The 18,202-nt window shown below is 51.6% G+C and overlaps 1 protein-coding gene across 2 annotated transcripts; it reads left to right on the forward strand.

The window, feature by feature from the left end:
* The first annotated feature begins 17 nt into the window (after positions 1 to 17).
* Theg (theg spermatid protein) lies at positions 18 to 9,824 on the forward strand. 2 transcript variants are annotated; one of them, XM_005359117.3, is made up of 8 exons: positions 18 to 948; positions 1,785 to 1,907; positions 2,167 to 2,238; positions 2,713 to 2,774; positions 3,356 to 3,425; positions 4,238 to 4,355; positions 6,627 to 6,786; positions 9,313 to 9,824. In XM_005359117.3, the coding sequence occupies exons 1-8, from the start codon at positions 653 to 655 to the stop codon at positions 9,549 to 9,551; spliced, it is 1,140 nt and encodes a 379-aa protein (XP_005359174.1). In that variant the 5' UTR covers positions 18 to 652; the 3' UTR covers positions 9,552 to 9,824. The 2 variants fall into 2 exon arrangements, with proteins under 2 accessions (XP_005359174.1, XP_005359175.1); XM_005359118.2 differs by lacking the exon at positions 2,167 to 2,238.
* Positions 9,825 to 18,202: the final 8,378 nt, after the last annotated feature.

Genomic DNA, 18,202 nt, shown 5'->3' on the forward strand with positions numbered 1-18,202 from the left:
GGAGGACACAGCTGTGAGGACCTGAGAGTCGGCTACCAGGAGGACATAGAGCTCTAGCACCATCTCTGAGGGCGTACAGTTTGGAAGCCCCAGAAACGGAAGCCTCATCTTGGTCACTTGCTATCCGATTAGCTGGCTCCGTGGTCACAGAGTGGCTACTTGAGCATTGGACATTAAAAACAGACCCAATTCTAACCAGGAAGAAGAGATGTGCTCTCTTTGAGGGAAAAAGAAAGAAAGAAAGAAAGAAAGAAAGAAAGAAAGAAAGAAAGAAAGAACCTGCCTCTAGAAATCTCTGTGGAACCCACAAGCCCATCAATGGGAGAGGTGCAGCCTCTGGTGAGATCTGAGTCTTGGCTTGACTCTGGAGTCCAGTGCAGATGAATCATCTTAGCACTCTGGAGGCTGAGGCAGGAGGAGCTTGGGTTTGAGGCCAGCCTGAGCTATATAGCGAGACCCTGTCACCCCTTGTCCCCCACTCCAAAAGAAAGACATGTATAGTTGGACCCTGAACCATGCACCTCAGGCTTAACTCCCAGGCTGGATGGAATGGGGCCTCAGAATCAATGGGTGGGCATTCTGTTACTGTGGCAACCACATATCCATTTGGGTGTTGAAGGCGTGGGGTTAAAGGGTTAGGAGGACCAAGCACATGGGGGAACTAGGTGAACGCAGAGCCAGTTTGCTCAGCAACCCTGTCCCGGAGGCCAAGACTTCAGGGGGGTCAGAGGGTGGGCAGAACAATGGCGGTCTGGGGAATGGCAGTGTGGGCCCCCAGAGCACGTCATTTGACAGCCACTGGCTCCAGGGCTCCCAGGCCACCTCAGGGCTAGCCTCAGAAGACCCGGAGGAAGACATTCCCCAGGAAGAGGTGGCCGGGGAAGAGCTAGCCGAGGCTCCCAATCCAGACGGTGGTCGAGAGCTGGAGGTGGAAGTAGCTGAAATGAGGTAGGTGTTGGGGAGCAGGAGGCTCGCGCTGACACACCAGTCCACCCTGGCCATCTCATTGTCCTTCCCCTCAGAGTCCCCAGCTCCCCCCCCGAGGCCGGGGATGCTGTTGGGGTCCAGTAATCGCTGCTGAGAGAAGTGAGCGTGACAGCTCCCACATCATGACAGAGACTTCATATTCATTACGAATGCTCAGCCTTAATTTAGGCTTACCCCACTAGCTCTTATAACTCAGAATTAACGGGTTTCTCTTCATCTATCGCCTCATTGTGTGTGTCCTGCTGTCCTGAGATGGCAGCTGCCTGCCTGGCATCTGCCTGGCGTCTTTCCCTCTTCTCTCCTCTGTCCCTCTCCTGCCAGCCCCGCCTATCCCTCTCCTGCCAGCCCCGCCTATCCCTCTCCTGCCAGCCCCGCCTATCCCTCTCCTGCCAGCCCCGCCTATCCCTCCCCTGCCAGCCCCGCCTATCCCTCTCCTGCCTCGCTGTTTCCTGGTCAACTTTGTATTAGACCAACCAGGGGCCTTGGGCAAGCAAAGCAACACATCTTTCCATGGTTAAACAAACGCAATACAAACAAATGTTAACACCTTTACATACTTAAAGTAATATTCCACAATAAGTGAGCATTGTGTTCTTCATCCTCTCCCCGGCCCCAGGAGGTGGGAGCTGCTTTCTTCCAATTCCATGGGCTCAGGGCTCAGTTTCCAGACGTTGTGGAGCCTGGGTGACAAAGAGACCAGAACCAACCAAAGATCCCTGATTGTGGGGGACTGTTCTGTAGTTTCTCCGACACGTCAAGGTGGACCAGTAGACCCCTGACACCAAACTCTGTTGCAGCCAGCTGTCCATCACTGAGCGGACTCCCAGCATCTCCACAGCCAAGAGCAGGAGGAAGAAGAAGGGCCGGAGACTGCTGGAGCTGGCAAAACCCAAGACCAACTGGCAATGCCTGAGAGACAGGTGAGGGTTGGGGCCCATGAGGTGCTGAGGCAGTGGGAGCTCCAGACCTGCTTGCTCTTCAGAACCTTGTCTCCAACGCGTTTCCCCTTCCCCGCATCACCATGGGCAGGGCACCTAGAGAATAAATGGGCCACTGGGGAGGCATCAGGCAGGACACCAAAGGTGGGGTCCTTGGGTGGTAGTAGAGGAGACTGAGGAATCTGGGAGCCAGTGGGGACCCAGAGGCAAAGGCAGGGCCTGGGACCCTGTCTCATCGCAGGAAGGGGTGCTGTTGTAAGGGCTATGCCTGGATTTCCCCACGTAAGAACAACTTGCAGTTCTGCCTGTATTGGTGAGTTGGGGTGTCCCCTCCCTGTGTCACCTGCCCATGTCAGGGACATGCCAGGCCCCAGGGTTACACCTGAGCTGCCTTTTCTCCAGGGATCAGGTTCTGGGGGTGAAGGGCTCTTGGCTGGGGGCTCCCGCGTGCTAGGATCGTCCTGCTTGCGCCCCCCTGCTGTGGACTGAGCCTGCTGGCAGTGTCTGTGCCGCTGGGGGTCCTACGTCTCCAAAGGGCACTTGGCCTTCCCGCCTGCCCTGTCTTGGTTGGACCGTGGGCATCGCTGTACACAATCTGTTTTCCCTGGTACTCGCTGCCCTCGGTCGGCCCGACCTCTGTCTCCTCCGGGCCCTCCCTCCAGTTTCCTCGGGCTGCCCTCCCTGGTTCCCCAGCTTCCGGTTCATTGTTCCAGGACCCCGGGCTTCCTTTCCCCAGCAGGGCGCAGGGCACAAGGCCTCTGCCCTGAGCTGCTCGGCTGTATTCCAGGCCTTCTGTATACTGGACCGAGCGGTTTATCGAGGACACCACCTTGAGCATCACAGTCCCCGGTAGGTCCTGTCTCTTCAGGGCAGCCTGGGTGTCCTCTGCCTGGCCTGGGACCACCTGATTCATCTCCCCAGTCTTTCCTCCTCCACCTCCCTGAGTGGCTCGAATCCTGTAGACACATCACAGGGCACGGGGCTCCGGGCAGTTTCCTGGGCAAACCTGGGCAGGGCTAGTATTTGTTTCACAGAGAGTCCTACCTTCCCCCCCAAATGGGATCCATCTTCTTTGAAAGCACAGACTTTTAACAAGAGCTCCTGTGTGGATGAGCGTAGCAAGCAGGGTCTCTCTTGGGGCTCCAGATTCAGTCACAACCCACAAGCACTAGAAATCCTAGGCCAACACTAACTTCTAACAAAAACCCAGTTTCTGAGCCTCTTGTGCTCAGCCCTGGACAGGGAGGAGCTATAGTCCCGGTGTCCTGTTGTCCATTGTATTATGTGTGCCTGTCCTCCCTATGAGAAGGTGTCTGTGGACACCCATGTCTATGGCCTGGACCAGTGGAGGGTTGATAGGACCCCTGGGGTAGAGGGTGCTTCCCACTGAGGCCCAGTGTAACCATGGTGACTGGACCATCTCTGTTCAGAGGTATCCCGCCGAGTGGAGGAGCTGTCGCGACCCAAGAGGTTCTACCTGGAATATTACAACAACAACAGGTGAGAGAGGGCAGGCAGAAGCCACAGCTTGGAGGCCCTCCTCTTCCTCTCCCAGATGGGCTTTGCATGTTCCACTTCTGGGTCTTGATCTCAAGAGCTCCTAGCCAACATCCGACGGTGGACTGATGTCAGGGGTCACGGGGACAGTACCCATAGGTGATCAACCTGGCCTCGTGTCATTGCTGCTCTTGACTGAAGGCTATAGAGGCGGGACCTAGAGGACAGCCATGCTTTCTGAAGCCTGTCCTCAGAGCCACTCAGACAAAGCTCACTGTCTCTGTGTACAGAGATGATAAATCCCCACTGATGGCTGATGCGAGCCCCGTGCCACCACTGTGGAGTCCTGGGTTTCCATACCTGTGTTTATGCCGTGTTGTCACCTGAGGGGGGCAATGCCCTGGCACTAGAGTGGATTTCAGGGTGAGCCTCTGGCAGCCAATGGGAGAGGTGGCTTAGCAGTTGCAGAAGCCCAGGTCACAGCAGATTCTTGTAACAGTGTTTACTCCTGGACAGGGAAGACAGGGAAGAAAGGGTTTTACCCTTTGAGCTCAGCCTTTCGGGGGTAGCTGCAGGACATGTTATGTCTGTGTCTTCATCCCCATCAGGATCCTGATAGGGATGGAGCTGGTCACTCTACTCTCCGGGTGGGACATCTGGGAGAGGCCTGTTTTGACCCTCACTGGATGTCCCAGTGTCCCCTGGCTCCCACATCCAGGAGCATTCTGAGAATTCTAGAAAGACCACACACACTGTTAGTCCCTCACGGGGACCCAGAGGTGTGGGGTGACGGCGGAACTCGGGGTGCCTTTTAGGACCACACCCATCTGGCCCATCCCTCGATCCACTTTGGAGTACCAGCCTTCTAACCGGGTGAAGCAACTGGCTATTCCTAAGGTCCGCAACAACATCTGGAGCATCGACATGTCTGAGGTAGGTAGCGCTGGCCACACTCCGAGTGGGAGGGACAGCGGGGACAGCTGCATTTGGGTGTAGGTGAGGGGGACAGGGATGCAGCCTTATGGAGTGGGTGGGTTCCCCCTCCCCCACCCCGGAGTCCAAGGACCACCCCCAGTCAAGCCAGCATCTGGCCTCTGGCTAGGGTGGGGTTCCACTGAGAAGTGACACCACCCAAAGGGATGTGACCAGTCACTCTGTGTGGTCATTTGAACCTTCTTTTTAAATAATTTTAAAGCCCAGGTGGGGTTCCCTGGCCAGACAGTCTAGCTGAGTCACTGAGCCCCAGCTTTAGTGAGAGAACCTGTCTCCAAAACCAAAAACATGTCAGGCATGGTGGTGGTGCGAGCCTTTAATCCCAGCCCTGCAGAGGTAGGAGGAGGCAGGAAGAAACAGGTAGATTTCTGTGAGTTCAAATCTAGCCTGGACTACATAGTGAATTCTAGGACAGTCAGGGCTATGTAGAAACCCCGTCTCAAAAACAAAAACAACCCCCCCCCAAACGAAAAAGCAAACTAAATTCCCTGCTTATCTCAGAGGTGAATTTTGAATTTGGTTTCTCTTTGGATCCAAATGAGAAGACGGTTCTTCTGACCCCCTGCCTCCTGTCCCTGCCCTCACACTTGGTGTGACACAACCAACCTCCTTCTTGCTGGGTCCTGCATTCAGGTCACTTCCAGTGCCTCAGGGTTGCAATCCTCTCAGGCCTCTGTGGTCGCCAGGACCCTCTGAAGAGTCCAGGTTCCCTGGCCTGGAGTTGAGGCCCCACGGGGGACTTTCTGTCCTTCTCAAGCGCTCCCTCTGAAACAGGTGAGGGGCTAGCCTCAGCCAAGCCCTTCTGTCCTTCTCAAGTGCTCCCTCTGAAACAGGTGAGGGGCTAGCCTCAGCCAAGACCTTCTACCCTTCTCAGTGGCTCCCTCTGAATCAGGTGAAGGTCTAGCCTCAGCCAAGCCTTTCTACCCTTCTCAAGTGGCTCCCTCTGAAACAGGTGAGGGGCTAGCCTCAGCCAAGACCTTCTACCCTTCTCAGTGGCTCCCTCTGAATCAGGTGAAGGTCTAGCCTCAGCCAAGCCCAGGCTTTGCCCAGTCACACTGGTCCTACACAAGGCCCAACTTGTGTGTGTCTCGTTCCTGTGCTCCCTGGCCTGGTCTCTCTGGTCACAATCCATCCGTCGTTCAGAAACCAGCTCGCCAGGGCTAGCACTGCGTCTTCCTGCATGTGTTGGCTCTTGTGGAGCTCAGCAAGTCCCGCTAGTATCATGTCTGTGCTAGTATATCCAGTCCGTGTATCAGCATATACACGCAGGCTTCTCTCTGGGCCCGTGAGAGTGTCAGTGGGGAAGACTCAGGCTGGGGAATGCAGCAGCTTTTCAAAGGTGGGTGTTGAGCCACAGCCACGGATCTAAAGCTGAGGCCGTGGACAGTGGGCTCAGTTGTTATTAGCCCTGGCTGTTCTTCTGGAGGACCTGGGCTCCACCCACAGCACACCCCTGTGCTGACTCCAGTTCCGGAGGATTTGGCGCCCTCTTCTGGCTACTGAAGGCAGTGCACACATGTGATGCACAGACTCAAATACACATACAAATTATAAAAATATTTTTTAAAAAAGAACGTACCGTAGGAGAATATGTCTTTTGGCTTGCTTCCCTTTCCTTCCTCAGCAGCCCCTCCACATCCTCCCACCTCTGCCTCAGCAGCCCCTGGGTAGCCTCCCCCTTCCAGGTGAACTCAGCATTGCTACCTGCTGGCTTTGCATGTGTGTTATGCATTGATGCCAGAGCTGCGAGGTTCACTCTGAGTCACAGGAAGCTGTGTAGAGTTGCTCTCCTGCTCTGGTGTCTGTAGCCTCTGTGACCACACTGTCACCAGCGATAGCCTCTTTTCTCTCTGTTTATTTTTTATTTGTTTATTTTATTCATTTTGAGACAGGGTTTCATTCTGTAGGCCAGCCTGGCCTCGGACTCACAGAGATCTGTCTGTCTCTGCCTCCCCAATGCCAGACTAAAGACATGTTCTGCTATGCTGGACTATTATTATAGTATTTCTGGTATTTCGCTTGATGATTTCCTTCTCCGAGTCAGCTGAGAGCACTGTCATTTTGTTCCTGGATGGGTTCTTTGTGTACTAAGGTCATTAATCCTTGTTGGCCACACTGCGAACCTCACTTCTCCCCAGGAGAAGGGCACTCTTGCTCCACAGACTTGAGGAATCGTGTCTGCTTCACTCTTCCCCCTGGTCCTGTTTTCAGGTTTCCCAGGTGTCCAGAGCAGCCCAGATGGCAGTCCCCACCCCACGGACCCTTAGCCTGGCAAAGCCCAGGCCCCCAGCCATTCTCATGGAAGAGTGGGACCCTATGCCGAAACCCAAGCCTTATGTGTCTGACTATAACCGTCTCCTCCAGCTGGCAAGTGAGTGGCTGCCCTCCTGCTGTGGGGTGGCTGAGGAGCCGGGTGGAGGCCTGCACTTGCCAGGGCTGTGCCTTCCTTGGGCTGCATCCCCCGCAGCTGTAGACTGGTTGTCTGAAACCTGGCAACTATCAGAGGGTACAGCAGGCAAAGTGGGCGCAGGGCATGAGGTTGAGGGCAGGCACCTGGCAGCCAGGCTGAGCTGGTAGAGCTGGTTTGAAACAATTATTTGTTTAGTTCCCTTCTGTGTGAAAGTCGAATAGCCATTCACCAGTGGCAAAAGTAATGCATACTGTTCACAGGAAAAATGAAAGAGGCTAAAGAAGAAAGTGAAAATAACATTTAGTGTCACGGCTTAGAGGTCACACACACTGCAGCCCCCGTGTGGGCTGGTTCATACACCTCTTCCAGGCTATCCCCCACTCTCATACTGACCAGTGGGCTGAGCTGTTGGCATGCTGGAGCCCCGTGACTTCCAGGGCACAGCAGTCAGTGGGCTTTGGTGACCGTCACTGGATACCTTGCGTGTTGTTGGCCTCAGGACTCCCCTTCCTGTGTCGTTCCTGCACCCTGTCCACCTCAGACACGGAACCCTGGCACAGTTTATGTGCTTTCTGCACATGGCGTGACCTGTGCGCCTTTGTTCTGGTCACTGTGTGCTGGCCCCCAGAGCCCACCAGCTCGTAGAGCCGCTGGTCTGTGCTGCCCTGGGCCTGTGCCTGCACAGCTGGGGGCTTCCCCACCTTCTCCCCAGCTGCCTCTGTCCCAGGTTCTGGTTACAGTTTGGAGGTCTCTTTATGGAGGATGGTGGCCCCCTGAGGTGATGCATTCCAATCCACTTGTCCTTTTACACTTTGCCTGTGGGGTTTTCTGTTCTCTCAACAGCAGATGGTGAGGGGTGAGGCCGAGGTGGTGTGAGCATGTGTGAGCATGCATGTCTTGGTGTGTGTGTTCCCTCTCACCCAGGCCTTACTGTGTACGCTGTGGGCTAGGGTTTTGCTGCCCAACACAACAGACTGTGACCAGCACTTTCAGGCGCTGAGCTTTCCAGGCACTCCCTCTGCTGCTGACAAGTGGGGTGTGTTTAGCGGTGTGTGGGAGCGTGCACCCAGCTCTGTTTCTATCAGTCCTGCCAGAGCTGGAGGGGGTGGGGCTCTTCTCTGCTGTCATGCTGTGCTTCAGAGTTTTAACGCCCAGATGTTGGGGTTAGAGAGATGGCCCAGTGGCTGAGAGCATTGGCTGCTCTTCCAGCGGACTGGGATTCGATTCCCCCTAGCCCCCATGTGGCAGCTCAAAACCAGCAGTAACTCCAGCTCCAGGGGACCCGGCATCTTCTTCTGACCTTTGAGGGCACCAGGCACCCACAGATATGCACAGATGTGCATATGGGCAAAAGCATTCATACATATTAAACAATAAAATTATTCTGAAGCAGAGATAAGCTCAGGCGTTACCATTGCTGGAAAGCTCAGGTGCTCTGAGTCCAGGGAGTGTAGAGTCTCCTGCCTTGGGGCCGCTGGCTCCCAGACGCTGGCTCAGTTTTGCCCCAGGACCTTTGCTCATAGAGCTTTGATCCAACCTGAGGTCCTTCTGGGTTTTGAGGACAGGGCTTGTGTTAGCTGTTTACCCCACAGTTTGAGGACACAGCCCCAGGGTTGGTGGCCCCACATTCAGGGTGTTCTTTCCTGGCTCTGTGAGAAAGGCTCTTGTAGACACGCCCAGAGGCGTGTTTCCATGGCGATTCTCCATCACAGGGTTCCAGTTCTCTCCCCAGGGCCTCTGTGGAGAAGGCTGTTGACCCTGGTGTGTGTGTGTGTGGGTGGAGAGCTCGTCCATCTTCACCGGGGCCCAGGCAGACAGGGACTTGATAGAGGCTGTGGCTGCTGTTCTGGGAGGATGGGACTGTGAGGTGGGCTGGCCAGGGAGAGAGAGGCCCATGGCCACTGGCCAGGGAGAAGTCCTGTAGCCTTGTACCCCGTCTCATAGTGATGCCAAAGGCATAGAACACACAGACCAGGGTCGTCTTCTTTCCACCACTGCCACCAGGTCCAGGTGGAGAAGGATCCACGTTCTCCCTGGTGCCTGTGTCTCCTTTCTGAGCACCATGACCAACTAAAACGTCTTCTCAATTCACCCTCTTAAAAGATGGTTTTTGATATATTCACCAAGTTGTCCAATTATCACCTATCCGGCTCTAGAACATTCTTTCACCACAAAAGAAAACCTTGTCCTCTTGAGCAGTCTCCTGCACCCCCGAATCCACCTCCTCTTCTGGGTTCCCCTGTCACGGACTCCTGTGCCATCGTGTGGTTTGAGTCTGGTCCTCTCACAGCAGCTCACGCGATTGTCTCCCAGCCTCGCTTGGTTCTGGTCATGGCTGTGTGTGTGCACGTGAGTGCCGTGTGCTCCAAGTGACACTGTGAGTGTGGCCCACACGATTCTGTCACTCATTTGCTGGTGGGCGGACCCAGCTTGGAGCTTTGCCTGAAAAGGCTGAGCCTGGCCTTGTTCCTCTCTTTTGCCCTCCAGCTCCCAAGGCTCTGTCAGAGAAGTGTGTTCCTGACCGCAGCCCTCAGTGGGAGGTCCTGGAAGCCACCAAGAGAGCAGTGGCCAGTTCACGGATCCTCTCCCTGGCCCAGCCTAAGATCCGCAAGGACCTCAACGAGGGCTACAACCCGTACTACATCTCTCCAGCCTCTCTGGTGGCCCAGGCGTCTCCTCGCATTTATGAGCTAGCCACCCCCAAATTCATCACCAAGAAAGTGTGACAGCCAGGCCCGACCTCCGGCCCACCCCCAGTAAACACCCAAGTGCATCCTCACCTGTGTGCCTGATTTGCTGAGCTTCGTGGCCGGGGCATGGGCGGGCAGGGACGCCTCAGGCCACAACAATAATAACGCTATTTTCACATTCTACCTGCAATGTGCCGCCCTTTTATTTCCCATCTCAAGGGACTCTGAGACTGGGCCTCAGGCCCTTGCCCCATCTCCCCGGCCTTCCCATCCTGTTGCCTCCCACATACCCACACGGACCTCAAGTTCAGCCCCATGGCATGCTGGTCCTCCTCTTATGGGGTTCCTGCCAGCGTCCTGAGTTTCGCTGTTGAAACTGTCACAGGGTCATGGTGTTTGGAGGGAGGATTGGGAGGCAGTGAGGCTGGGAGGGGAGCACTCTTGGCCACTTCTGCCATCCGAGGGTATGTCACTGCACAAGCTGAAGGCACACAGCAGGACATGGCTTCCAGGGCTGTCGGAAACAGACTTCTGTCTGTCAGGTCTTCAGACGTGGCAGCTGGTTATGCAGACGTGTGGAGCAGGCTCCGGGTTCCCAATGAACCTCCGCGGGGTCTCTCACCTCTCAGGTCCATGAGAGCTGGATGAAATAGAGGTACTTCTTTCTGGTAGATCCTGGGAGCACATACTGGTCCCATTGTCCCAGAGTCTCAGGGGCCATATTAGCACGAGGCCCTTCCTTCCTCCTCTGGAGCCAGCAGCTCCTGTCTCCCAGTCTCTGCTCCAAGTCTCCTCTTCTCTGAGGATCCCATGGTGACACTTGGTCCACTATGGTCCCCAGTTTAGGGGTCTTTACCTAATCTCAAGGAGAATATTCCAGAGGGGGAACTGCGCAGGAGGACTCTCCCTTATTGTGGAACCTTCCATAGAACCTCCTGGGTGGCTGGCTGTGTCACGGTGAGCCAGCTGCCCTGGTCATGACAGTGAGAGAGGTCTGCATTATCGCTGTAAGCATCATCTCACAGATCCTGGGCTAAGCCTGGGAATCCGACAGTCTTGCTTGTGAGTTCTCGGAAAACATGAACTTTTCTGGTAATTCAGAGGATATGATTGAGCACTTGCTGCCCAGACCTAGACCAAGAGTCAAAAAGTCAGCATCCAAAATGAGACGACAGGGATGTCTCTGAACGGAGCCCCTCATGTTGTTGGAGGAGGCCGTTCTTGCAGCACTGGCAGCTGCCAGGCAGAGGTGGCCATCCAGGACAGTGGGGTGGGGGTTCCCATTTCTGCAGTGCTTGGGTAGTGCACTCAGGAACTGGGGGAGGTAGTTGGATGTCTTATGTGGCCTGAATGAGGCTCTACCTCTTTAAAGACAGACCGTGCTCAGCTCTGGTTAGTGACAGGGCAACCAATGTGCCCTTTGGGGCACAGACTGTGTGTGGCTGCTGCCTGTGGTCATGCTCCCCCTTCACAGATGCCTGGGGTCCCGAGCTGGGGGTAATATCTGATCACAGGTGGGTTCAACAGATTGCAGGATGGAGGCAGAGGCCCTGACAAACGGAATGATGGCCATCTCGGGGTGTCAGAAATAGGTTAGTTTGTTTTCTGTCAATGAACTAACCAAAAGCCAGGAAAAAAATGTTCCAGGAAATCTCGGGAAGTCCCAGAAGAGTCATCATATGATACCTGGGAAATTGGGGTCCCCCACTTTGGGGTTCCCAGTCTTATTCATAAAAGAATTTAAGAATTGCTACAAATGGCAGTTGGAGGACCATTGATTAGAGTTTCAGATGGAAACTCCAGAGCAGGCAAGCTGAACAAATCAGAGCCGCCTGGAAGGGGCTGCGGGTGTGGGGGAGGCGGGGGAGAGAAGTAACAAAGGCTACACCATCTGAGCTAAGGCAGAGAGTAGTGGCAGGAGGGCGGCTAAGGTGGACAAAGGAGAAGAAGTTCAGAGCATTAGTTCAGAGGTTGAGGCTCTGGACCAGCATCTGGAAGAAAAAGATACTTAAGGGAAAGGAAATAGTTCCTTCCGCGTCAGGCCTCAGAACAGCCTCACAGTGGCTCCCAGGGGCTGCACTAGGGGCAGGGAATTTTGAGAGGAAAAGGTCTATTATCTCAAGGTGAATCTGCCTCCTTAGGGGTGGTTCCCTTCTGAGGTTCCTGGCAAGCTCTACTGTCTCTACCTAGAGGTAGATGTCATTCCTTACAGGTGCTCTGTGTCACCAAAGCAGAAATCATCAGTACAAACACAGGAGGCGACCAAGGAAGGGAGGAGAGCAACCCGATCACCTGCTCAGGAACATTCTGATCTTCTGGCCTGGGCCTTACCGGTTAGTCCAGGCTGACCTTGAACTCAAGGTATCATTCTGTCTGTACTGGAATTCTGTAGACCAGCCTGGCCTCATACTCACAGAGATCTGCCTGCATCTGCCTCCTGAGTGCTGGGATTAAAGTTGTACGTCACCATGTCTGGCCTCACTCTAGTTTTGCAAACAGACTTGCCCCAGAGGGCAGCTCTCTGTGTCACTCTCGCTGAGGTCATCACGGGCTCTGCCCACTGCCTGGCGGTTCCCTTACCTTCTGCCTCCACGTCCAGAGGTATCCTCTCCCCAGTATGAGTCTCTGTTTGCTTCTGTCTTCATCAGGGCTTCTACTGCTGTGATAAAACACCATGATCAAAAGCAGCTTGTGGAGGAAGGGTTTATTTGGTTCACACTTGCACATCACAGTTCATCACGGAAGAAAGTCAGGACAGGAACTCAAGTAGAGAAGGAACCTGGAGGCAGGAGCTGATGTGGAGACCACAGAGGGGAGCTGCTTACTGGCTTGCTCCCCATGACTTGCTCAGCCTGCTTTTTTTTTAATTTTATTTTTATTTATTTATTTATTTTGGATTTTTCGAGACAGGGTTTCTCCGTAGCTTTTGGTTCCTGTCCTGGAACTAGCTCTTGTAGACCAGGCTGGCCTCGAACTCACAGAGATCCACCTGTCTCTGCCTCCCGAGTGCTGGGATTAAAGGAGTGCACCACCACTGCCCGGCTCAGCCTGCTTTCTTATAGAACCCAGGACCACCAGCCCAGGGATGGAACCACCCACAAAGGGCTGAGTCCTCTCCCAACTACCACTAATTAAGAAAATGCCCTACAGGGGTGTCTACAGCCCGATCTTTTGGGGGCATTTTCTCAACTGCTGTTCCCTCTTCTCAGATGTATCTACCTTGTGTCTAGTTGGCCTCAGAACTAGCCAAGGCTGCTTCCTAGAGAGCAGGACCTACAAAAGCATGGGAAAGGCTGGCTCCCCACACAGGAGCTTTTGGCGGCCAGGCTGTGTCTGGCAGCGACAAGGCACAGTTGTGGGACCTTGTGCTGGTGACTGGGAGAATAATGCAGACACACGGGTTGCTCCTGGATCACAGCACACAGTAGGCTGTCCTGCCATGCATTCTGAGGGCAGCTCTGACACAGCTGCTCACAGGACTAGGTGCCATCTTGTTTGGGGACATCTTTCCTACTGTGATGCTTCTTGCGACTCAAATGACGGTGCCCCTTCCGAGATTCATTCCTAATGTGACATTGTTAAGAGGGTGACTGAGTCTTCATGGGATTAGCACCTTATAAAAGGATTTGAGGTTGAGGAGGTGGGGGGCTGTTTGCTTGCCCTTCCACCCCTCCACCACGACAAGACACAATCAAAGTATGCCCCTTCTGGAGGACCCAGCACTTGGGGTCAGCCACTGGCTAGACTGACCAGCCAGTGAGTTTTGGGACCTACCTGTCTCCACATTCCCAGAGCTAGCTACAGACATGTAGGTCTGGCTTCTAGATGGTGCCAGGGATCCGAACTCAGATCCTCATGCTGCGTGTCAGGCACTTTACTGCACCTTCTCCCCTGCTCTGGGAAATGCATTTCTGTGGAAGCAGTCTTTGAGACTGGATCTCCTGATGTCAGCCTTGCAGGGGCTAGGTTTAACATATGGGCAATATCCCTGGTTTTTTTTTTTTTCTGTAACTGTAACTTGAGTTACAGTTGTAGATGCTGGGAATAGAACCTGGGTCCTCTGGAAGGGCAGTGGTACTCTCACAACTGAGTCACAGCCCTGAGGGTTTTTTTTTTCTTCTCTATACAAGGTTTCTCTGTGTAGGCCTGGCTGTCCTGGAACTTGCTCTGTAGACCAAGGTGACTTTGAACTTACAGAGATCCGCCTGCCTCTGCCTCCTGAGTTCTGGGATTAAAGGAGTGCGCCACCACTGCCCGGCTCAAGAAGCCAGTTTTAGCTGGGTGGTGGTGGCGCACGCCTTTAATCCCAGCACTCAGGAGGCAGAGGCAGGCGGATCTCTGTGAGTTCGAGACCAGCCTGGTCTACAAGAGCTAGTTCCAGGACAGGCTCCAAAACCACAGAGAAACCCTGTCTCGAAAAACCAAAAAAAAAAAAAAAAAAAAAAAAAAAAAAAAAAAAACCAAAAAAAAAAAAGAAGGCAGTTTTAATTTATGTCCTTTATAACCCATTTGTGGCATCATCATTCTCGAGAAGTGTCTTGTGGTGGTGAACGAGAATATGACCTCCACAGGCTCCTCTGTCTGAACAGTTGGTCCCCAATTGGTAGAACTGTCTGGAAAGGACTAGAATGTGTGACCTTGTTGGAGGTTTTAAACACTCACACTATTCCTCGTAGTGCTCTGCTCCCCTCCCTCCCTCTTCCCCTTCCCCCGCCCATCCTGGGCTGTGGTTAAGATGCCTGCTTGCCTGCTACCCCCTGCCATGATGGTCATGGATTCACCCTCTGAACTGTAAGCCCCAGTTTGAACACTTTCTTTTGAAGGTTGCCATGGTCATGGTGTTTTGTCATGGCAATTTAAAAGTAATTAAGATACCTTGCTACACCACCACATTGTTCTTGAACTCTTGGGTTCAAGTGATCCTCCTGCCTCTGCTGTAGGAGGCTGCTTGTTTGTTCCCAGCCAGTTAGACCAGAAATAACCACACAGAAACTGTATTCATTAAATCAATGTTAGGCATATTTCTATCTCACTCTTATCTCTTAAATTAACCCATTTCTATTATTTTATATTTTATCACAAGGCCTGAGGTCTACTGGCAAGGTTCTGGCTGTTCCAGCTGGTAGCTTGCATCTTTCTCCTCTGGCGGCTCCATGGCATCTCCTTGATTCTGCCTACTCTCTCTATAGATCTCTTCAAGCCTGGCTATATTCTGTTAAGCCATTGGCCGAGAGCAGCTTCTTTATTCATTAACCAATAAAAGCAACAAATATAGGAAAGACTTCCCACACCATTTTCTCTTTTCTGCTTAAATAAAAAGGAAGGTTTTAACTTTAACATAGTAAGATTACATATAACAAAAACAGGTATCAAGCAAGAATTGCAGTTACAATATTGATATCTACTTTATCTCTTATTATAACTAAGGAAAACTATAACTATCTATTCTTCAACTCCATCAAAGACTCTAGAATGATATAATATTACCTAAGTTAATAGGAAGTGCGTTGTAAGCAACTTCCAAAACTCTAGAATCGACAGAGATGTCTCACTGCCTGGACAGTCACCCAAAGTTCTTCTGTAACATTGGGAAATCCATATTCAGCCTACAGGCCCATAGTATCTGGCAGACTTTTCCATGAAGCATAAATTTCAAAGACAGTTCCACCTATATTGGCAGTTTGTCAGTCACTTTCTGTGTCCTGCAGAATGTCTGGCAGACTCTTTCATAGGTCAGAAACCCCGAAAGACCATCTCACCTTTAGGCAATTTAGCAGTTATTTCTCTGTGGGTCCTGAATGTTCAGTTCATCAAGCAGTCCAGGCAAGAGCAGTTTCTTGCCCAAATGGCTAACAAACTCCATATGGAGCCTCTTCAATGGCCATCGTCCTCTTGAAGTAGATTGGTGCTGCCAGGAGCAGACGTGTCTCACTGTCATGAAAAGTCCTAAGTTCTTAAAATGTTTTAAATGCCATATTCTGAAGGTCTCTGAAAGATTTGAAGAATATCTATCTAACTGAAATGTATCTCTATATATCTAAAAACCCTAACTAACTTGACTACAAGCTTGACTATTATAGATGACTATCTACTAATCTGCATTTCTTAATTATATATTACATTTTTAAATGAGCTGCACAAACACAATACCTAAATCAAGAGCAGATACACACATGCACACACACACACAATTGACCTTAAATTTGTATCCGCAAACCAAGATCCATACCTATGCAAATTTCTATAGCATATCCCTCTTTAAATGTAAACAAACCTTTATAAACAATATTTGGGAATATGGGCATAGTTCTCTCCAACTGCTTCCTGCTTTTTGTTGGGTGAAGTATATTTGGCGGTGTTCATGGCGACCTTTTGGGGGTCTTGCTCCATCAAACCACATTAGTCTGGAATTAATCCACAGGTTCTCATCTTCTGTGGAAACAAAAGCAGAACCTTTTTTCCAAAGCAACAAATCCTTAGACTCAATTTTTGGAATCAAGATACATTTAAAATATATAGGCTGGTTTAGGTTAACAGCCCATACAATAAAATGTCTCTCTGTACTTAGCTCCTTCACAGTCAAAAAATTCAAAGAAAACACAATAATATACATAATTCAGATTCTCTGTGTATTTCCCATCTTTACGTGGCTTATTATTACTTTTTTACTCCTTTTACTCTATGACTGTCTGTACTTTGTCTCTTTAAAGACTTTGTTTTTAAAAGCCATTTAAACTTCTTTTTAGAACTTCTATACCCCTTTTCTTCTCTCTCCCAAACCTACATACATTTATCCAACACTGTGACCCATTTAGAGGTCTTTTTTTTTTAAATCTAAATCTGTCTTTATTGTATATCTGTATTTTCTGACCAGAAGCATCTTTTTTTTTCTTTTTCTTTTTGCTAAGCAAGTATGGCTAGGGCCAACAAGCAAGGCCCTGCCTGTTGGCTCTGCCCAGTCTCACATGGAGGAGGCATGTTCACTGCCTCTGAGGCTGCCTGGTGGGAGCCATCCTCACCACCTCAACTCTAGGAAGCACAGTGCAGCATTTAAACCACTTTGATCTGAGTAAAAGCTAAATCTGCCATGCAGTGCACTGCATGGCCTGGGAATATCTCTGTGTATGGTGGTGGGAACCCACCATGTTCTCCTGCACATCTAGCAGACCTGATTCTGCTGCCTGCCCAGGTGGGGAGTGCTGAGCCACGGGCATGGTCTCAGTTTCCTACTGACCCTGAGTGAGCACATAGGCATCAGGACCCTAAGTGGTCAGCCACAAACGTTTCAGACCACATTGGTGCTCCAATTTTTTGTAGGAGGCCGCTTGTACATTCCCTGCCACTTAGACCAGAAATAATCACACAGAAACTGTATTCATTAAATCACTACTTGGCCTATTAGCTTACACATATTTCTAGCTCACTCTTACCCTTTAAATTAACCCATTTCTATTATTTTATATTTTACCAGGCTCATGGCCTACTGGCAAGGTTCTGGCTGTTCCGGCTAACAGCTTGCATCTTTCTCCTCTGGCAGCTCCATGGCATCTCCTTGACTCTGCCTACTCTCTCTATAGATCTCTTCCAGCCTGGCTATATTCTGTTAAGCCATTGGCCAAGAGCAGCTTTTTTATTCATTAACCAATAAAAGCAACACATGTACAGAATGGGTTCCCACACCATGCCTCTGGCTGCCAAGCAGCGAAGATGTGCACGTCTCCCATCTCCATTGTGGTATTGTTGGAGCAGCACTGACACATCAACACAGTCCTCCAGTCTGTTACTTCAAATCTTTAAGAATATGATTCAAGGGACTGGAGAGATGGCTCAGAGGTTAAGAGCACTGACTGCTCTTCCGGAGGTCCTGAGTTCAATTCCCAGCAACCACATGGTGGCTTACAACCATCTGTAATGAAGGTCTGGTGCCCTCTTCTGGCCTGCAGGCATACATGGAGGCTGAACACTGTACATAATAAATAAATAAATCTTTTAAAAAAAGAATATGATTCAAGCCATATTATGACATAATAGACTTAGAGATATTATGGGCAGGAGGACACTAAGATCACCATTGGGGTCAGCCTGGGTGCAGTGGAATACTGGCCTTCTCCTGAGCCTAACAGCCATCATCACTTTCATGAGGGCAGTCATGAAGACTGTAAGATATCCTCAAGGTTGGGCCTGTTGATTCTCCCTCACAGAAAAGTTGAGAACTGTCATTAGCCCTCCTCTGAGATGCCATTCCTTCCTACACCACCCTCCCATCTGAGTGGCCCCAGTCTGTTCACGGCCTCAGGAGCTGATAGAGTTCACAGGGTGCAGGGGGATTGTCTGAAAGGAGAATCCCATTTACACAGCTATGGGGACATTATCATCATTCCTGGGTAAGACTTTTGATTGTTCAGCTGCCTTGGGGTCATGCACAACTCTCTGTGAACCCAATACACTCACTGGCTTGCCAAGTCTGGCTTCAGGGAATAACACACAGTCTGTTGTAGGAGCCCTAACGGTGAACCCCTGCTTGTAGAGAGAAGGTTATGTGATACTGGGCCAAAGGGTGAAGGGGGCGGGGCTGTGTGGAGAAACCACGGTGGCAAAGCCTCTGGAGTGACGGATGGTTGGGAGCCGCCATGTGTGTGCTGGGAACCGACCGTGCCCCCGCATCTCTCCATGTGTGTGCTGGGGAC

The sequence above is a fragment of the Microtus ochrogaster genome, linkage group LG1 (genome assembly GCF_000317375.1).
Source record: "Microtus ochrogaster isolate Prairie Vole_2 linkage group LG1, MicOch1.0, whole genome shotgun sequence".
NCBI lineage: Eukaryota > Metazoa > Chordata > Mammalia > Rodentia > Cricetidae > Microtus > Microtus ochrogaster.